Genomic DNA, 21,070 nt, shown 5'->3' on the forward strand with positions numbered 1-21,070 from the left:
GTCACTGTGTTAGTTGTCTAACTTTTGAAAAGGAAGTTAGTATTATCAGATGTTAGTTTGCAGTCACTGGTGTGGCAGAAATAATGGTTTATCTTTTGAGTTGTTAAATTTTTGCTTTCCTGGGCTTTAAGTTACTAAGACTATTTAAGTTACTATAAGACTATTTCTTATGATTGTCAGACTAATTTCAAACCTGGCCATGCTAAGGGTGGACCTTGCTGATCTGGAGTGAAGGTGTTAGGTGTCCTCCACAGTCTTCAAAGGGTAGTCACTTATGGACCACGAGATGGATTATATACAGTGCAAACAGTATACATTGTTAAGATTACCAAGGCATGGCACCAGGAGCAGGTGAGCCAGGGGAGAGCTCGTAACTTGAAGATTTATAGAGATATTTTTTTTTCCCCTACTGTTCTTCCTGGTATGAATTTGTTGTCTTGAGGCCAGCTTCACTTCCATTACCTGTGTTGTCAAGTGCTGGTGAGGCCACGCTTTGGTTTTGTGCATGGTGTAGTGGGTTTATTTGTTTTAGAAGTCCCATCTGTTTTTTTCTGTTACTTTGACAGATTGGTGTGTGGGTGCATTTTGTGTCTGATATGTTGCCACCTTCAAATTAGTCTTCATCATGAAGACTCAGCAACTCCTGTGTATCCAGTTCAGCTTTTGAATGCTGTTTTTATGCCTGATTTCTCAGGATTTGTGGTCCAGTAAGTAGAAAACTATTTCTAAATTGCTTTGCTTCTGATGTTGATAGTGTTTTTGAAGAGGGCTTTCATTGACTGTTAAATATATGCCACGCCAGAGCTAGGTTCTGCTTCCAGATCTGATATAGGTACATGTTTGTAAAGGCTTTACAGTGCTTTTCCCCTCCCTTGTTTGCTTCCAGAAGTGGAATATGAAGATTACATATAGATTAACCTGTATTTACGGCTTTTTTTCCAACTTAGCTCAATACTTTCAAGAGGTATTTTTACTTAAGACAGAGGAGGCAGGAAGGTTCAGGCTGATGGCATGTGGTCTTTATGGTGGTGGATTTTTTTTATTTATTTATTTTTAACAATTCCTTTGAAAAAGGGTTTAAAGCAAGCATTGCTTTTCTGATAATCTGTGGAAAGGTTTGAGCATATCTGTTCCTGTGTTTAACAAAACTAAATAATTTGTGTTCAGGGAAGGGATTGTCATTGAAAGGCTAGGGTGGAAGGAGCTAGTTGAATTATTTGTTGTTGTTGTTATTATTTAGGGGTCAGAAAAGCTCTGCAGACTTTTCCACAGTAGTGATCTGTAGCTCTCAAACGCTTCACTGGATGTGACAACAAATCCTGAACCTCTTACAGAAACAGAAAATGCCCAGCTGGTCCTGGGAAGCAAAGCCAGTACCCGCGAAAGGAACCAGGTTGGATCAGGCTGAAGGTCTTGGTGACCTCTGGCTTTTGGGTAGGACACGGTGCCGAAGCAAACATGTAGGGATAAGAGCAAATGTTTCCCCGTATACTCCTGATTACCAGCCGCGTGTGGCTACAAGGGTTTTTTTGAGCTAAAGAAAGTGGGTTTGCATTTAGCTTTATATATAGCTCTTAATGAATTTCTCTTCTACACTCTTCTTGTGTTGCTTTCTGAACGCAAAGCACTAGATTTGCTTGCGATGGCGTGTGATGGATGCTGGAGCTTGATTGCTGGCTTTGTGAAAGTCCAGCTCCTTCAGTTTGATTTGAGCCGGCCACCTGCTAGACTGAAAAGCTAGGAGCTGTGATTTTAAGAACAGTAATGGCTTTCTGACATACTTGATTAGCAGAGTTAGTTACCGTATGTAAATGCTAAAGCTTCGCAGTGTATTCTGGAGCAGTTCAGTCATTTTGTGTGATGCAGATCTTGTTTCAGTGTTGTGTTTTCCTGAACCCCAGCAGTTCATTTGATTCCTTGGAACATTTTTATTGGGAGAGGAGTTAAACATTTGATCTCTTTGCATCCTACTTGTGCTACTTATGACTTGTGTTTTCCCCTGATGGGAGAGACCCATCTTGCTTATTTGTTCCTTGTGGTAAAATCATGCTGTTCTTCTGATTGTTATCATTGCTGCTTCTATCTTTTGGCTCGGTTTTACCCTGTGCCTCTGAAGTTTATCAGACCAGACTTGCACACAGTGTTCAAGGTGAGGGTGCACCGTCAATTTGAGAAGTGAAGTAAAAATCTAGAAAACTTAACAATAATTATCATTTCACACCTCCTTTGCACCAAATAGCATTCTGTTTCTTTCCTTGATAGGTGGTGAGCATCTGGTCAATGTGTGTGGAAATTTTCACTGGTACCTCTGTCTTGCTCCTGTCACTGTTTAAAAGTATTAGCAACCAATGTTTTACAGTTGTTTCTCAAAGAAAACACTGTCCTCTATATATAAGATATTCCTTCTTCTTGCTATTAGAGGCTACTGACTGCTCTCTGAGTATTCTGGTTATGTAAAAATATCTGTAAATATTGGAACAACTTTGTATTCTAATGTTTATGAATTTACAATAGCCTGTATTTTTAATTATAGTAATTTTTAATGAATAATTGGTTCATTAGAATGACTTTGAAGGATGAATGGTAGAGGGGATATTTTTGAACAATCAATTGCACAGCTTCGAAGCATGGCATTATAGAAAAATAAGGTAGAAGGGAGTTTTTGAGAGGTCCTCTGCTCCCTGCCCTCTCTAGTGTCCTCTGTCCTGCTGATGGTTTGTCAAGGGTATTTGATATTCTCATCCATCATTCAGTGCATCTGCTATGTGGTGCAGGCTGCAGGTTCAGTAAGAACAGATTCCTCCCTCATTCCCTATGTATTGAATCGTGCTGGACTTGGATCTGACCCAGGTAGGGCTCTGTTGGATACCTTTTTCCAGCTTGAGTGTGAGCTGTCCTCTACATCTGGCTTTCCAAGTTCTGTATCTGTGCTTTCTTTGCCTATCATGGGTGTGGGCATTACTAACCATGTCATCTGAAACAGCAGCCAAGGCTTTTCTAGCCCTCGTAGTAGTTTGGCATCGCCAGGTTTCATTTCTGCTGTAGAGTAAAACTGGCTTGTTTGCAGTGTAACTGGCATTGGGCCGCCATTGCAAGCTATTATTACTCATCTCAGTGCCGGCTTCTTCGTGCCTACGAAGAGTTTGATCATTGTTCTGGTATTTTTCTGGAAACTGAAGTCGAGCAGTGTACCCGTAATCACTGTCTTCTCTTACAGATGAGACAGTTTGGCCAGATAGTTCTGGCCAGAGCACATGGAGATGGCTCTCAATCCTCTCTGACCGCTCTTGTGCTTATTTATTTTAATGCTTTTAATTAGCTATATTTTGTTTAATGCATGTGAAGCATTACTGCTCAGCTTACAGAAGTGACTGATGACTCCTAGTCAGATGGACAAAGCGCTGTTCCAAGGGACACCCACAATTGTTCTGACATTGCAGGGGAGGAGATACCATAGGCTGTCATGTGTCCTCTGCAGCCACCATTTTATAGAATGTCTTTCACAAGTCTATTCTCATATTGATTAAAACAAACAAACAAAACCCTACAAAACCACAAACAACAACAACAAAAAAAAAACCACTCTCAACCAACAAAAAAACCCCCTAAGCCGCTAGTTCCTGGTATGTCTGCCAAAAGAGAGATTAGAAAACCTTTGTCTTGATATCTAGCCTATAACTTTATACTTGGCTTTTGTGCCCCAATTTTGTTTTCTAACATATGCTCATTGACCTGCCTGGTACCTTTGGAGGTGCCACTTGCATCTCACTTCAGTCTTTGCTTTGCCAGATCTGGTAAGTTGATCCCTCTTAATTTCTCTTCCTGATTCTCCTCCTCGCCTGACTTGTTTCTTCTGTGTACTGGCTGTTTCACTTTAGTTCTTTTTTTATATAAATGACCACAATTGGTTTTCCAGATGACTTCTTACAAGTGCTTCACTTGCTAGCAGTGAGATTTCCCCTACGTCCCCTTTTGGGAAGACTAATCATTACACAAGTGAGGTTTCTATATTTATTTGCCTGGTTGAGGCCTGTTTTCTGTGGCACTGTGGAGGTTTGGTGTTCTGGCTCCCATGTTTTGCTACAGAACATTTTCACCAGGTGTCACAGGTCAGTTTTTGTGCATGGATTTGAATATAACAGATTTGTTCATGACTTAGAGTGTTACTAATTATATTCTGCATTTCTCTATTTGCCTGCATGTCCACTGCTCTTATGATCCAGTACTGCTGTATAAAACCCAGTGCCTGGGGCCTTGTGCTTCCAGCCCTCTCAAGCATGAAGCATATGCAAAGTCCTGCTGTGGCTTGGCTTTGTAGGAAAGCCTTTGGGGTTCAGATTTCATTTCACATAACTAAGAATTATAGGGCTGTTCTTCAGCCCTCATAGGCCTTTGGGTGGCAAAGAATGGCATGGCATGCCTTCCCTCTGTAGGGAATGCAGGCTCTGTCCTGAATCCACCAGCCTGGATGTTTGGGTTTACAGCTAAGCTACCCAGGGACTGATGATCCAGTGCCTCAACAGTATCAGCAGGTTGCCTCCTTTGCCTTTCTTCTTCTGGGGCTGAGGTTAGGTGAGATGGATACTCCTGTGTAGCCCTGCAGCACATCTTGCCTTTCTGTGTCTCTGTGCTTTCAGCTTGTAAAACCTTGCCACGCAAAATTGGTAGTGAATGTCACTCCCATTGTGACATGGCCTGACTGTCCTGCGCCTGTGTGTCATATGTCCCTGGTCAGACAAGAAAGAGGTAGGAAGTCAAATGGGTTCTCAATAAGTTACAGTCCTTTTTATTTTTTTTGCAGAAGGTGCTGCATCTGCTGATTCAGACCAGCTTTTGGCATGGGGCTCAAGATGGGTGTAAAAGCCAAATCTGGAGGTGGTTCTTTGAGCTGCAGGCTTCCAACTGAATAAGGCAAGACAAAATTAACTGCAGAGGCTCATATGACCTACTACTTGAGCTCTCACGTGCAGCCCTCCGATCAGAAAACTAAACAGGAGCAAACAGCTTTCATGGTGAATGAGAAATTGTTTCTATCCCGTATGACAGGGGAGAGCTTTCAAGTTGTTTTTAATTGTATCATGGTTATTGGGGCCACTTAATTTGCTGTAGCATGAATGTCAGCTGACAGTTGATCCTGTTGAAAGTTAAAGGGCTGCTAACCTATTCTGAGAAAGAGGCTTTTCTCTGCATCCTGAGGTTCTTCCCAAGCAGTTCAATCAGACCGACCAGCTTACCCGTTTGCTGCCACATGCTCCCGGTACCCCAAACTCAGTTTTCTCTGATGATGACATGAAACTGTAGCTCAAGGCCAGCACAAAAGTACTTCAGCTGCCTTGCTGTGGAAGTCCAGTTGGCTGTGCATGATGTTGGACTTGAGGTCAGAGAAGGTTATTGGAGTGGGAAAGAGGGTTTTCCTTCAAGTCAGGGAAGCATAATGGGAGGGTAAGTAAATGGATGTAGATGCTTCATAAAAGCTGAGCAGAGGGCGGCCTTTGCATGGGAGGAGACTGAAAGTGTCCACTGTGGTCTGTACTACTTCCCATTGCCTTGGATGTAGATGGGCTGAGGTCTGAGCCAACATCTCCACAGACTTCTGTGGAAACTTGGGTGGAAAGACGAGTGAAGCAGTCTCATTATTGCAGCAAAGCAGAGTGAACAAATACCTTTTTTTTCCATCTCCCGTTTTTATACTGACAACAGAGGTTGAGTGGTTGGGTCAGCAGTGTAACTCCAGGTGAAGTGCTCTGTGGAAGCCTGAATAGAGCTGAACTCTCAGAGCAGGAAAGCTGCTGTTCATCCAGCCTCTTTGTTCTTTTCAGCAAGCAGAACATGCCTTACAGTTGCTTCTTCGGTTCAGCGCACTGTACTCCTTGAACTTTTAATGGCTTTGTAAAGGTGGACTGTGAGGGAGGGAGAGCAGATCACTGAAGCACACGCTGAGGCGGTACATGCTCAGTCTAATGCCATCCAAGACTTACAAATGCAGGACCCTCCACCACCCGAGTATGCTCTCTTTAGGGAACTGAGCTGATGTGAACCTCCGAACTGCTAGTCTTATCTGCCTTATGGCTGGACATGGGGGGAGCTAATGGACAATGGTGTGTTGAGACATACCCATGACCCTTTATCAAATGCCCTGGTAGAACATTGGTTCTGCTGTGCCCAGCCACTACCAAATAAGACGTTCAGTATGTCTCTTCTCCCTTGTGACAGCTATCGCTGACAGCTGCCAGGAGTAACATGGTTGGTTGGTCAGCTCCACCGGGTTGCAAGTGCTGAAGATGTGCTTTTTTTCTTTGCTTGTTTCTCCTTTGTTCCAGTGATTCAGCTGATGTTTGAGGTTCATGGGAGGAGATACCACTTGCTGTTCCTTTGCCAAGGGACTGCTGGCACACAGTTGGCAGTGTGGACTTGGTAATTTTCTTAGTGACTTAAAGGAAATGGCTAAGAAGAAAAGAAACATATTTTTTGGTATTTCCTTGTATATGATATGCATTTTCAAAGACACTACTTGTCACATAGAAAATTAGTGTGTTTGGATGAAGAACCCAACATGTTTCACAACTACAAAATGATGACACCCTGATTTTTTTTTTTTAAACTTATCACCTATAAATAAGGATGACTTTTCTAGGGGAATGGTTGAAAGACTTATCTGCATTATTCTAAAACTTACAAACTTGAGATAAAGTTCACCAAACCTGAAGTCTCGCAAAAGTTTTCCTTAACATGGTTTCTTGTACAAATAGTCCTTTATCTTAGTTGGTGGCAGCATATGTCTGTCTTGGTTAGATAGCTTGCCTGGTAGCCTGTGTAACAAATTACACTAGGAAACAGCATGGAGAAAAAGGGCTAAAATTCAGTAGTATATTTTAGATCCAAACTCCCTGTCCTTGCACAGGAGTAAAGACAGATGAAAACAGGGGAACAGCAAAGCTGGTGAATACTTGGGGATTGTTTGCTATGGTGGCTGAAGAAGGGCTTGGTGCTAGAAAGCTCATGTTCCCAGCTGCCCAGAGTGTGGAGACTGAGGGAGTGACGGATAGGAGCTGCTCTCATCCAGTGCTGGTTTCTTTGTAAAAGGATTAGGATGAACTTAGACTTCAAAACTTTGTGATAGGAGCAGACTTTGCTACCTGCCTGTGCTTGTCCGGCTGTAACACTACCTGGCCCTAGAAAGGCTGGATTTCCTTGGCCCTCCTTAACCTCTATTGACTCCTTCCATCATGACTGCTTTGGTGACAGTTTTATCTACAGAGATACCAGGCTGGCTATCTTACGCCTTTTTCTGTGCTAACCTGCTTTTGGAAGAAGGCATACGTGGCTTTTAATCTCCTCACTTGAGTTCCCCAGATTACAGCAGTCTGTAGGGACAGAGAGTGTGAAAATGAGCCTTCAGGTAATTTTAGGAACTGAGATCTTTATTCTAGCATTGTAAAGGTGACAAGCTAGGGATACGGGCTAAAGTCTGTGCTAGGGACAAGAAATCACATAGGGCAAAGGCAATGGATCTATAGCAGAAAATTACACACAATAAATAAATATCTTTACTGTAGTATGACACACCATAAAGTGATAAGAATTCTTGTCTTGCTTCCAAACAAATTTGTAAAGTCGATTGTTCCAAAAGCATTCAAGGTGAGTGCAAAGAAAAAAATTACCCTTTATGAGCAGAGCAAACAGCAGTGACAAAGTCCCGCTTTGGCTGAGCTCTTCCATGTTTGGATCTACAAGCTGCCCTGACTAGTGGAAAGTCACTCAGACAAAAATTTCTGTCTATTTCTGCTGCCATTTTCCTGACAAATGCTCCTTTCCTTGTAGAGTGTCGTCCAAGCCCTGGCAGGGACATATTTTATACTTGTCTTACCAAGATCCAACCTGGCAGCGCCAACAGCCTTCAGGCAAATAAAAGCCCTTTCAGTTCTCATTCTGCATTTGCCCAGTGCCTTTTTATTCCATCATCTGCATCATCTCTGCATTCCATTTTAAAAACCTCAACCTGTGTGTCTGTGGCCTGAGATGAAGACCAGCTCCTCTGCTGTGAGAGCAGCTGGTGCTTGAACATACCTGTGCTAGCTCAGCAGGTGAAGCTGCATATGCAGCCCAGTGTCCTCACTGGGACATTGAGCCATTCAGATCATGGTTTGGAACATCACATCTGCCCCAGCTGGGTGATGGCTCATGTTTGTAATGCACTTTGAGTTGCCTGCTCCTTGAAGTCTTCTGCTGTCCTGGTTCCATCACCTGGTGTTGCTTTTGTGGCTGTGGTGTAAAAATGCAAGGAGAGCATGGGGTCTGTCTGCAAAAGGGAGTTGAGGTTTCTCTGGCCTCTACAGGGGTGGCAGAGAAATTTCTAAGGCCCTGTAGGTTTTTAAAGACAGGCAAAGGGGAAAAGAAACACGAACAAGTTAAAAGAGAAATAACAGTAAAGGGGTGAGTGAGAAAAATCAAGGACCCTTGTCAGAACTTAGTTTTGAGATCTAGTTTGTGCGTGGTGCTCAAAGGACAGGGCAAATGTTTGTACCTACTCTAAAAAGGAGAGTGAAGGAAGTGGCTGTGTGATTGTACATTTTCCATTATTACCATTTCCCTAATGATTATGGGGATTTGCTCTGTATGGGTTTGCTGTGTGGGGATGCCATCCCAATGGCTGGAGCAGTTGTACCGGGAGCCTTCAGAACTGTCAGTTACAGACTGGAGGGTGTGTAGGAAAGTAAGAGCCTGATGGTGAGCATTAATGGTTGTGTCACTGAGGCACAGTGATGAAAAAATAAAGCCCAAACACCTGGAAATCCCAGATCTGAGTTGTTTACAGCAAACTCTGAAGCAATATGAGAAGTGGGTAAGTGGGTGGGGGCAGTGTGTGTGCTCATCTGTGGGAACCGTGTGGAGCACTGAAGGTGGCTGTTAAATTGTCCTTAAGAGGAGGAAATGTGAAGACAGCAGCTTGTTAAAAGCTCTCTTCACCCTTGTTCTGCTATCTGCTGGTGAGCTACAGAAGGATGCAAAGATATTTGAATGCTTAAGTTGAAATTTAATAGACCTCCTGCCTCAGTGGAAGGATAATTCCTAATTGCTATGATACTCCTCCCTCTACTCTTTATTCTAAAATAAGAGCAGTGTTTTGTTTTCTTGAATTCTGGATGGTGATTTAAAGATGCAAAGACCCACATAGGTGCACAGCGTGTTCCTGGTTTTGGGTTGTTTCTCCCATTGTGAAATCTTGGCAAACTGGTTTTGAACTTACAGTTTCTGGCTGGCTGTAGCAGTACCAAACAGCAGTGGATGTTGCCAACACTGAAGTTTCTTTGGTGGATTTGTTGTCACTTTTGCTGTCACAACAGCTTTCTAAAAGTTGGGGATCATCCCATATGTTTGAATTATAGAACATGGAGAGGAAAAAATGTTTCCAGCTTTCATTAGAAGGTCTAATGGCTTATGCTAGCAAATAGCACCCTGCTAGCCTGTATCTCCAGCGTACTGTGCTTTGCTTTGCTTTTGTAGTTTATTTCTACTCTGATGTCTCCTGAGTGAGGTTTTAGGGCTGCAGATCCAGACTTGATTTACACATAGGATTCAAAACTATCTGTGAAAAGTCAAGGGTGAGAGGTGAGGTAGATAAGCTGGAACTGCTTGTTGGGGCAGTTCAGTATCAGAGCTAGTGTCTTTGTGGGCTGATGCCAAAGGTATTACGTACGTTAATTTGTGGAATATTTAATTTTCAAAGGTACTAATCTTAGTGCATTTGTGTTTGATGAGCAGAATTTAAGAATCCCAGTGACTGAAGGATGCTCCATTAACTGGGGTGACAGCCTCCCCTGGAACTGTCTGCATACAACCAAAAGCTGCTGAGCCTGGGTCTGCCTTAGGTGTTTCTCCACTGATTTCCCCCATGGGCTCCCTTCTGAGAGCTGTCTTTAGGCTGTCTGTCCTCTGTAGGATCTCTTCCTCACTGCTTGCAGGTGGTGAGTCGACTCGCAGAGTAATGCTGTGGACTGTGGGAACATGGAATTGCAGGTACTTCACTGATCAATTAGGAAAACATCGTCCAAGCAAAGCTGGAGAAGCTGAGAAGAAACAGTGCTGAAGATGATGACTTTGTTTCTGTTCCTTGAAAAACTGAAGCTTTTATCTGCAACTTTCCCGATGCTAGGAAAGCAAATAAAACAGAGCAGAGACAGCCTAGTAGTGGAATAGTTTGAGTGCAGGGAGATTCACTCATCTGGCTAGCATAGCTATGGCCTGTGGGAGGGCTTGGCTTCCATGGCACACAAATTCAAGCTTGGATATCCTTTCTGCTTCCTCCACCCTTTGCTCCTGCTTTGCCAAATGTATGACGCAGAGCAGGTGGGAGCCGCAGAGGGAATGGTGTCACTAGTAACATTGCAGCTGATCTTTGGGCTCCTTCTTCCAAGGCTGTGATGTTTATTTGGGCGATGCTTTTCCAGCTAGATGTCAGCAAGATGAGGGAATTCATGCAAGAATTTCAGAGTACATAGTTGTGCAGAATCAGGGATGGTGACTTCCCCCTTTCTACCTTTCATGTGGGAGAATGCTGCGAGGGACACCCTTCTTCTTCCATGACACTTGCCCAAAGGCTGCAGTACTTCTGAGGCTGATACTGTCCTATGAGCAAAAAGGATTTTCTCCTCTGCTGTCTTGCAGCTGGGCAGGGGGGATGTGAGTGACGTTTCGCAGGTGAACTTGTTACACTAGACACGTTGAGGTGGGTATTGAGGAAACCAGCAGCCGTACGTGGCTGGCAAGCATTCATGTGAGGCTTGGCACTTTGCGGTAATTTCTTGGGTTATGCTGGGGTAGGAATTTTGATTAAGAAGGATGCTGCAGTGGATTTCGAATGGGGAAGATGGCTGTAGCAAATGCCTCACAAGCAGCTATTCACCAGGCCTCTTTGGTGGAGATTTATATATATATTTTGCTCTCTGTGGGTCCCGTCAGTGTAACGGTAGGTTGCACAATGGACTCTTAGGAGAGGTTTTTGTCTAGAGATGTGCTGCTGCTTTGACATCAGGGTGTCAGGGCGATACAGACTTTTGGTGGGAGTGCTGAATAATCCCCGTTCTGCATGCACAAGGGCAGATAGCCAGGGCATAACTTTCTTCTGTCCCTGACAGTAAGGAGAGGAACAAAAGTCTCTGATCCTGTAAGCAGAGTGAGAACACTTGCAAATAAAAATATTCCCTGTAATGCTTTTAGCATATGTCATAGGGCCCAAAAGTTGCCAAATCATTCCTGAAGCTGCTCTTTACCAAGCAGGAAGGCTGCTCAAGTGCCCTTGGTTTCCCATTTGGAGAGATTTTGACTCTCTGCCTGCTTTGCTGTGGTGCTGCTTCTTTCCCCAGCTGTGGTAGGCTGAAGCTCTTAGAGCTTGTTAAATAGCCCAAAAAGTTCTTTGATGAAAACGGTGTCACTACTTTGCATGTCTTGAGGTAAGCAACTAGATTTTTTTTCTTTTCTGCTTAATTTTTGATTCTGTTTCATAAATTACTTCCCTTGAAAAGCATACACAAATTAAAACTTGAGGCAATAGCCATATATATTTATTAGAAGTTAATGTTACAGAAATTCATACCATTTCCTATATTGTGCTCGGAAAAATAGGGGAGGAAAAAAAATCCAGTCATCTTTTTATACACAAAGTGTTTCTTATTTGCTCAAATCTCAGGCAGGTTATGAGCAGTCAGTTTAATTCCTAGAAGGGAGAGAACTTTGATGAAGAAAGAAATGGAGAATGATGCAACAAATGGAGATAATGTTGACTCCTTTTCCGTCTCCCTGATAGACATCTAGGGGAAACATGGAGGTGTTACATGCTCTCTGTTTTTTCTGTTATGTAGTAACCCAAGTTTTCTGTCTTTCCATTGACCTTTCTACTGTTCACTTTTAACAAGAAAGAACTGGTTTTCCTTCAAAAATGTCCTCACTGGAACTAGCTGTGTATCAGGCTAGAATGGTTTATAGCGGTCTGGGGTTACAGAAGCCCCTGTTTCTGCCTTTTCTTTTACACAGACCTCTTCTTGCTCCTCTTCCTTCAGTAAATGTATTTTCCTGCTTGCTTTGGTCTGCTGGTCACATTTTCAACCCTTTTTTCTTTACTGAAGATACACAAAGGAAAGGTAACATGGTAAGGTTGTAAAGATGCAAATTTAAAATTTGTCCCACAGAAGGAGAATATTAAATGTTCTTATCCAGCTAAACAAAAAAAGAACCACCTAGAAATAATACTTACAGAAAGTTAGATGTATAATTAACTCATCAGAGATAATATCAGGGCCTTCTATACTCCTGTAAAACTGAACCACAAATACAATGACAACTATAGTTAATCTGTAATCCCCTGTATTTTCCATGAGATTTTACATATACTTTTCCTGCCAGGTCAGCATTGATTTTGATTAGTTCTGAATCTTTCGCATTAAGAAATTTACTCAAATCCATGTGCAAATAAAAGACAAGATGCTGACTCTGGGGGCTCTGATTTGGGCATGGCATAAAGTTGCTTCTGAGCAGCAGCTGAACAGACTAAGCAGCCTTGGGTAATGCTTGGATGCCACTGTGCTTGCAGGAAAGCTGAGAAGCTCATGCCATTTTGCTGTGCTCCTGCAGACTTTCAGTCACTTAACGTGTCCTTATGCCAGTGTCCTCCAAGGGATGAGGCATAGCCTGCGTCCTGGCTAGGCAACAGTTGGAGGAGGGTTCCTTGTACCAGGACGTGCTTTTCCAGTGGATAATGTGTTTGGGCTTGTTTGCCTGTTCTTCCAACCATGCTATATTGGTTTTATGGCAGCAACTTAATCTGCAGCTGGACTATCGAAAAACCAATCTAAGGAAAGGCATGAAATGAGAGATGTTAAAAAGTAACTGTGGTATTATTTAGCCAAGTTAATCACAAATGTAATACCATAGGTTTAACTGGAATTACACTGAGTAGTAGTTCAGCTGATAACTGATCACACTGTAATAGCTGCCTGGCTTCAGGAGTTAGTTGAACGGGTGCTGCTTGCCTCCTTCCAGCCCCATTCCTTTTCCTCCACATCGTCTCTGCTTTTCCTTCCCCATGCTGGGCCCTGTTCCTCCTTCAGCAAGACCTCATTTGAGGAACCCCATTTATTCCGCTGTCTTTCCTTTCATCTCTCCCTTGGGGTTTCACATTTTCTGTTTTAAGGGTCCTTCTCCCACTTAGGGAACTTTGCAGGATCCCACTGTGCTGGAACAAAGGACAGAGGTGGTGAAACAGGAGTGTTTTTATGGTGAAGGAAATGCATGGCTGCTAGTGGTCCTGTGATGAACAGGTACCAGGAGATGCCTGCAGCTCCCAGGCCCAAGGCAAGCTCTGCATGTTGGACCTAGAGGGAGCGCTTGCTCTTCTGGGCGTGATAAGAAGCGAGTTATCTCCTCCTAGAGAGGGAGCACTGTTTATGCCTCTGTCCTCATAGCCCTGGGCTGGATTCACAGATAGGTGTAGGAATCTGGTGAAAGCGGTCAGAGGACAAGTGCCATGCTGGTCGGGCAGTGCATCCCCAGGTGAAGAATTACACAGCCGTGAGGAGTGTTCCCTCCTTTGTCTCTGGCTCGTAGACCATCCTGATAACGTGGCGTGTTTCCCTCCACCGGGATGTTGTCTGTCTTCCAGTTCAGCAACATTCTGGGGTTTGAGCTTTTCCAGTGGTGGGAAACTGAGGATTTGAGGCAAAGCCATCAGGCTCCCCTCATGTGCTGAGCGTTATGTGCCAGTAGGCTCCCCTGTGTTTCTTTCTAACCTTCTTGCCATTTTGGCCATACGGTCGGGGGCCAGCCTGCAGCGCGGTTTGGTTTTAGGTGTTACTACTGTCCGCCGGAGCCGATTTTCCATCTTGTGTTGCGTGGGATCCTGTTCCTCCTCTCTCTCGCTGTCTCCCTGAATGCACACGCGGTTCCTGGCAGGAGCAGGCCCCCTCCGCAGCTGGGTGGTGGCTTTTCCCAGGGGCATGTGGCCGGGCCCGGTGCCCCAGTTTTGGCAGCCCTTTGGCAGCCCTTGCCCCCGTGCCCGGCGGCCCCGCGTTCGCGGGCGGGTGGTGCAGCTGAGCCCAGGCTCCTCAGGCAAGCTCGAACTGTATCATTTTAAGGCCGTTTTAGACTGACGCGGTTGTGCCGCAGCGCTGGGGGGGTTGTCATGGTGTGTTACCCCTCGGCCGCGAGCGGCGGCCTGTCCCGTGGGGCGCGGGACCCCGTGCTGCCCCGGCCCCGCGGCCCCTCGCCTCGGCGCCCCCTCCCCGGGCCGCGGCGCTTCTCCCGGCCCGGCCCCGCTTCCCCGCCCGGGGGCTGCCGGCCGCCCCTCGCTGCGGGCCGGGGCGGCGGCGGAGGGGGCGGTGGCGGGGGCGGGCGCAGGGCGAGAGGGGCCGGGCCAGGGACGCGCTACGTGTCGCCGGAGCCTTTATAGACCCGGCGCCCGGCCCGCCGCGGGCCCGCCGCCCGTCACCATGTCGAGCCGGCAGCAGACGGTAGGGCCGCGCCGCGGGGCCGGCGGGCGGGGGGCGGCTGGGCACGGGGCGGCGGTGGGGCGCGCCCGGCTCCCCGAGGAAACGCTGTCCGGACCCCCGGCATGGCCGCGCTCCCGGCGGGGGCGGCTCGCAGCGGGGCGGGCCGCCGCGGCTCAGGGGACGGAGCCCACGGGCTGTCGCTGCGGCGGGTGGGCGCCTCCCGCTCAGCGCCGGGGCGCTACGCAGGGTTTCGTGCCCGGGGCACCCCCCGCCGCGCAGGAGGCTTCGCAGCCACCGCGTTACCGCGCCGCGGTGACCGTGCCGGCGGGTCGGTCCGCGTTGGTGCAGACGCGCGGGTGAGGGGCGTGAGCCGCCAGCGCCGGGCGAGGGGCGAGGGCCCGCCTGTCCCGCGGGGCGGCCGCGCATCCCTCCGCTGGCGCCGGGCTGATGCGCCGCTCGCTCCGAAGCGCGGAACGCTGCCGGCTGTGCGGCGCCAGTGCCAGCCCCGCGGAGCGCGGCCGCCTCCCGGGCGGGGCCGAAGGCTGAGGCGGCGGGAGGCGAGCGGCTGCCCCGCTCTCTGCTCGGGGCTCGTCTGCCCGGGCCCGGCCGCGGGGGGCGGCTGGTGAGACACCCGCCGCAGCGATCGGCTCTCGGCGTTGCTGCAGAACACGTTTTTTCTTTTAAAAAAAAACAACCGCACGAGAAAGAAAAGTAATAATAGGTGGAGCGTAATTCAGTTAGAAATTAAAATTGCAAATCACAGCCACAGCCAGTTGTTTTCCGCTTGCTAGCTGCCCTTCCTTTACTTCTTGGCTTTGGGATGTAACGGTGGGTCTCTCCAGTTGTGCGTACGTTTTCCAGGTTTTAAATCAGAACCATGAGAAAACTTGATGTTAGTCTTTCAGGCAGCTCTTGTTGGTTGATTATATTTTTTTTTACCTTGCCATAAATTTTTCAAATGGATTTAATGCATTTTGAACACACTGGTAATCTGTCCAGATAGGAATGCAACCAAAACCACGGGGAACAAAGCACGCCTGTGTGGTAGGGTGTTCTTGGAAATGCGAAAACCTGTGGTTTAGGGATTATTTCAGGGAGAGGAGGTGCAAGACATGAGCCATGTATGGGAGTTCATTTTATTGCTGTGACAGGAGAGGCATTACAGAACTTCTGAAATAATCCCTCTCCTTTGCCTCCACCCTGGGCTGGAACAATGACCTTTATAAACAAGATTGTGGCTAACCTTCGTACTGTGACTGTCAAAACAGATGCTGTCTAGTTGACAGTTGTAGGTGTATTTCAACGTGCTTATCTGCCAGGTATCTGATAGAATGAGAAAAGGTGTCATTTTGCAAGTTACAATAGGTTTTGGTAGTTAGGATAAAACAGAGATGAATATCCCATTAGTGATCCTCCTGGTCTGTCACCAGGGAGATGTGCTGCACAGAACGTACATGAAGTTCTCACTCCAAATGCGGTCTCAGCAACTTCTTGGTTTCAACCATCTCTAGTTGATATCAAAGGTATGGCATAAGGATTTCACTTTGACAGGGGTCCCTTGATCAGCACAATTAATTGCATATGCACATGGATGATTATGTTTGGTCTCAGTGCAATTAAACGGTGTGGTTCAGGAGGGTTGAGGAATCGGCACTGCATCAGAGGTTTTGCCTAACGAAGGAGCAGGCAGCAGCACAATGCACTCCTGCAACTAGCAGCCTAAATGTAGCTTGGGGGATTTTTAATACCGCAGTGAATTTTTCATTACACCTTTTGTAGCTGCAACAGCCGAGACAGTTTCAATAGAAAATGAAGATGGGATGCACAGAATAATTTGCCCTACTGAGTTCCCTAATTAGTACTGCACCTCATCAGTCTGTTGCTCCTTACTTAATCCCTATTTTTCGTTCTCTCAACAATGTGAATCTTTATTACTCATAAAAACCCTTACTACTAATAAAATTTCAGGTTTTACCACTTCTTTGTGTGGGTGAAGTGTTAATCTTTGTCCCACATACCAAGTTCCGTGAGGCTGGATGTTTGCAGCATTATTTGCTGTCTGAGAATATGTAAAAAATGCGTGTTGCAGGCAGTGTTCATTAGTTGTCAGCTTTTGAAAAGGGCAGTAGTGCTAGCTGTTGTGAGATGGACTGCCTCTGTTATTTGACTACGCTCATTTTGGAAACTGGATAATTGTAAGTTCAGGATTTAAAACCTAAATCCAACCTGAATGCTGTCTGGAGTTTGAGGCTAGTTAGAGGATGTTTTAATTGCACACCCATTTATTAATAGAAGCTTGTGGTAAGATACAAAGGAGGAAACTTTCAATTTTTTACTTCTGCACGTGTTGCCCTTAAAAATGAACAAGGTGCCTTAATTCTGCTGGAGACCCAAGACTTGGTGTGCAGGAATCTCTCTTTGGCTAGTTAGTCAGAAATGCTCTCTTCATTTCTGCTCATGACATTGCAAGATGCGTGAAGTCCTCTATGTGCTGGGCAGTGTCCTTCTGTTCACAGACCTCATTGACAGCAAGCATTTATTTCTGACCAGTTTCAGGACTGAATTTTTGGGGAGAACAACTGTCTTTAATGATGACCTTACAGACTTAATGTTCCTTACACAGGCCTCCTGTGTGCCCCAGTAGTGAAATCTTGCTCTCAGGGGTAAGTACACGGTAAAGTAATTACAGCGGTGTGGAGCTGTGGGACTGCCCTTGTTTATTGTGTGGGCTCTTGCACAGCACAGCATTCAGGGCTGAGCGGTTCTTTTAGCCCTGTTGAAACAGCAGCTTGTTCTCCCTACACCTGTGGCATTGCTGGTATTTCCGCAGCTCGTTACCTCTCCCTGCCAAGTAGCGTTTTCATAAGGAGCAGGAGGGTACAGATGGTGCAGTGTGCTCCGGGTAGAACAGCTTGCCACGGAGCCCAAATCCATGGGCACGGCCCTGCCCTGGAAGGGTTGGCCCCTCGCCAGAGTGACTGGCAGCGTGGCTGGTATGTCTCCTTGGGTGCATGGAAAATGCAGCTGAACATACTTCGTGAGATGGAGGTGTTCAGAGCCAGCTGCCAGTCCTGCCCCTGGCAGCGGGCAGATGCCGTCCGTGATGACTGCTTTCAGTGAGTTTCTCTTTGGATGTCCTTACAGGTGCTTAGGGAAGAATGAAAGCCTGGTGCAGAAACCGCCTTCAGGGTAGGTGTTACAGCTTTGTCATCTGGTCTTGTAACAGTGTCTCCAGAAAGCTGAACAGCTTGGCATGTGGCATCCCTCCTTTCAGCAGGATGCTGTTTCCGTAGCCCAGTGGATCACAGAGCTGAGCTGTAACTCCGACAGTTCGGTTTTGCTTGTGTAGGGCTTACATGCGCAACCCCAAATTATGTGGTCTTATTTAAAGATAAATGGACATGTAAAAATAATTTAGAATTTTTTTTAGATTTATTTAAAGAGAAGGAAAAACCGCACAAGATCAAATGGTGACCTTGAGGAAATATGAAGAGGCTTAGTTTCTTTACCCCAAAACTATTCTCCTGTTGAAAAAACTGCAGCCACAGAGCAGAGTTCAGATGGACTGAGTGGTATCACAGGCTGTGCAGTAATGTATGTACAGCTTCATCTGTTTAGTTGCAAAGCAATGTAAAATAAGTTTATTAAAAAAACCAAAGCATGCGTTTGTCTCTCACACTTATTCTTTACTATTGCCTGGAACATAAAGACCAAAACATCTTCAAGGATGTTTATGTTCAGAGCAGGTCTGGGTAGCTCACCACAGTGACACTTGCACAGGCAAAAGTGGAGCAGGCAGCAGAGCCCTGATTTCAGGGAGTCAGTGTGGCTTGGTCTGGGTTGAATTACTTCGGGCAGTGTTTGTGATGTTTTACCCAGCAATTCCAAAGTCTTGGGTTTACAGCCATGATTCATTTTGTGAAACACAGCGCCTAACTCATTGAGCCGTACAGTCAGTGGCAGTTGTTTTCTGGTTGTTTGTCCCATGCTTAGTACTTGGTGTTTTATTTTCTGTCACTTCTTTTGCTTTGTATCTCTTTTCTTCGAAGATCATAGAAAGGTCAGCAGATTAACTATCTCAATACACTGTTACTTCGACTCCTGCTGTTTCCTACAGTTCTCTCCCCTTTTCTCCCTGTTTCTTTTGAAGTCCTTTGCTATTAAAAAGTTCCCTTTCCCATCTGTTGTCCCCACCTTGCTGTTTCATTCACTTGTGCTGTTTTGCGGGGCTGCCAGCGTGCCAGACCTGTGTTTATTAACCATACTTTGCTCTGTAAGGGCAGGGATGTTCAATTCAGGGAATTTCAGAGGAGAAAAGCCGTAAGTTGTTGCAGGCTTCTAAATATGAAGGCCTCTTTTCTTTCCGTGGTTCAGGGAGGCTGTGCCCTCCAGGGGATGGGGATTGAAATAATCAGCTTGGTGTGATCTAGCCTCAGAAGCTGCAAGCTGGGGACCTTGGCGGACCTTCCTGCAGTGCAGGAAGGCTTGTCTGGTGTCCCCTGATATTGGTGTGGCAGCAGGAGCAGCAGGGTATGTCTTCTAGGAGGCTGCATGGATAGAACTTCTCCCAGGGCTGTAGAAGGGCATGCACATGGAGAAGTGGAAGGGTTTTTCTGCTGGGGTGGGTGGTTCCTGCCTGAACACCCCTTCCCTCCAAGGGGAGAGGCAGTTAGGTCAGGCTTGATCCCTGCAGTTGTGCTTGGAGGTTAATCTTTTGCTTTCCCAACAAGACTAGTGGCTCTTTGGGATACCTCTTCATCTCCCAGGGGCCTTGTTTGGAGGAGCATAGCTGAGCACCGCTGCTTCTCCTGGTGGTCTGTTGCAGCACAAACAAACTAGTGGGCTGCAACAAGGCTTTTATCGTAGGTCAGATTCTACTGTCCATGCTGTTTCTCCTTCCTCCAGAGACGAGACTACACTGCTCCTCCTCCATCTGACTACCCCTCTCTCGCACTCCTCAGTGCTATTTAACTGCTTAGCGGGAATGAGCTACAACTGCACATCATCCACGTCAACCAACCCACCACCCTGGAAGCAAGCCCACAGCTGTATATTGTCAATGTTAATTAACCCACCGCCTTCACTCCTCTACAGTGGTCGGCATGGTGGGTGCCATCTGGGGTGGTGGTTGGGCACCTAAACCTGACTGCGATTTCTCCAGCTCATGAGTTGAGGTGCTTTGAGTCAGCATGTTGTTTCCTGTCCTGCTGCTGGATTCCTGGATAAATACAGACTCCGGCTTCGTCTGGTTTTCAGGTTGCATTGATATAGTCACAACCAGTTACAAATCTGTGCCAAAACCCATAACTCAGACAGGTTTCCATCCATGCTGTCCTTGGGCAGCCCCTACAAGTGGTTTTAGGCAACACAGTGAATGATTTTCAAAGACCCCACGCTACCCAGACATGTGCACTGCAGCTGTAGCTTAGATTTAGGCAACAGGGATTTTTTTTTTCTGGAAGGTTTTCAAGAGAAGTACTGGCGTATTTGCTTTTTTTTTTTTTTTTTTTTTTTTTTTCCTGGGCTGATGTTGGTCCTGGAGGGTGTCTTCACATAGCCTTTAAAAATTAAAAGACCTCACCTATCTGAAACAAGGTTTTAGATAAACTTGCAGCTCTATGCGCCCACAAAAGGTAAGTGGCATGCAGGGCCTGTGTTAATGCCTCTAATGATATGCCCTGCCTTGAACTTACACTTTGGTCACAGTGCTTTTAAGATACACTTTGGTATCTTAAAAGTCCACTAAGAGAAACACCATGTAATTCAAGTTGCTGTTTATTAATTTACTGTTATCGTGACTCATGATTATCTCTGATTTAGCTCTGAATCACAGCTGTAGGAAGTGAGAAATAGTTCTTTAATGGTCTTGCAGTTTAATTATTTCTAAGTGAAAATTTACTTGGAGTGTATCATTAACAGAAGGAGAGATGAAAAAAAGCCTGATCAACACATTCAGCGTGGATGTGAGTCATGAAATGGGATGCTGGGAAGTTAGGATTTTGCCTGTAGGGCTGGTAGCTCATTGCTAGCGCTGTCTCCCATCCCTTGCAGAGCGGTCCTTTTTCGTTTACTTACAGCTTGGCTCGGTTAACAACTATATGTGTCGAAAATTTTATCTGCTGAGTGGGTGCCAAAATATGTTGGCCTGTTTGGAGAGCAGAGCTTGAGAAAGGAGCCAGTTTGCGTAGCTTTTTTTCTTTCTTTCTTTCTTTTTTAAAACCTGGCTTCTCTTTAGATAAAGCACTTCAGGGTTTGTTGAGATGAACTTTTTTGTCCATCTTTGGAAAACAGCCATTTGTACCTACATTCCGAAGACTTTATGACCTTGAGGTCTCTGTGGCCTCTCTAGCAGAACAAAGTGTTTACTTCGATATCACACCATTTTTCAGCTTTCTGTTGAGATGCAAAAAAGTGTGTTGGGTGGGAGGTCATTTCTCAGGCCTGCCCAGCCCTTCTAATGGGAAGATCATTTGTTTGTGTTGCCAGTGGGTGTGGGAAAAGGGAGAAAACCCCCCTCATTTTAGAGGAGGTGACTGCTGCTGCAGGGGTTGAGTTGTATGTGTGCTTCTGCCAGGGACACTGGGCATGAT

General features: G+C 45.9%; 1 protein-coding gene across 6 annotated transcripts in view; it reads left to right on the plus strand.

Moving 5' to 3' along the window:
- Nucleotides 1-21,070, plus strand: part of PAPSS2 (3'-phosphoadenosine 5'-phosphosulfate synthase 2) — a 48,822-nt gene that overhangs the window by 3,444 nt on the left and 24,308 nt on the right. Inside the window, exons 1-2 of one of the 6 annotated variants that reach the window (XM_037399860.1) lie at nt 17,149-17,473; nt 17,625-17,669. The exons of 1 other annotated variant lie outside the window; for it this stretch is intronic. Coding sequence is in view for 1 of the 5 variants with exons in the window: in XM_037399866.1 (XP_037255763.1) it covers nt 14,481-14,501 (21 nt within the window). In the remaining 4 variants the exon portion in view is untranslated. Of the gene's footprint in view, nt 1-566; nt 708-14,405; nt 14,502-17,148; nt 17,670-21,070 lie in introns of those variants that run through there. 4 more of the 6 variants (XM_037399857.1, XM_037399866.1, XM_037399861.1 and 1 more) reach the window with 4 other exon arrangements.

This window comes from Falco rusticolus, chromosome 9, assembly GCF_015220075.1.
Source record: "Falco rusticolus isolate bFalRus1 chromosome 9, bFalRus1.pri, whole genome shotgun sequence".
In the NCBI taxonomy this organism is placed as follows: Eukaryota; Metazoa; Chordata; class Aves; order Falconiformes; family Falconidae; genus Falco; species Falco rusticolus.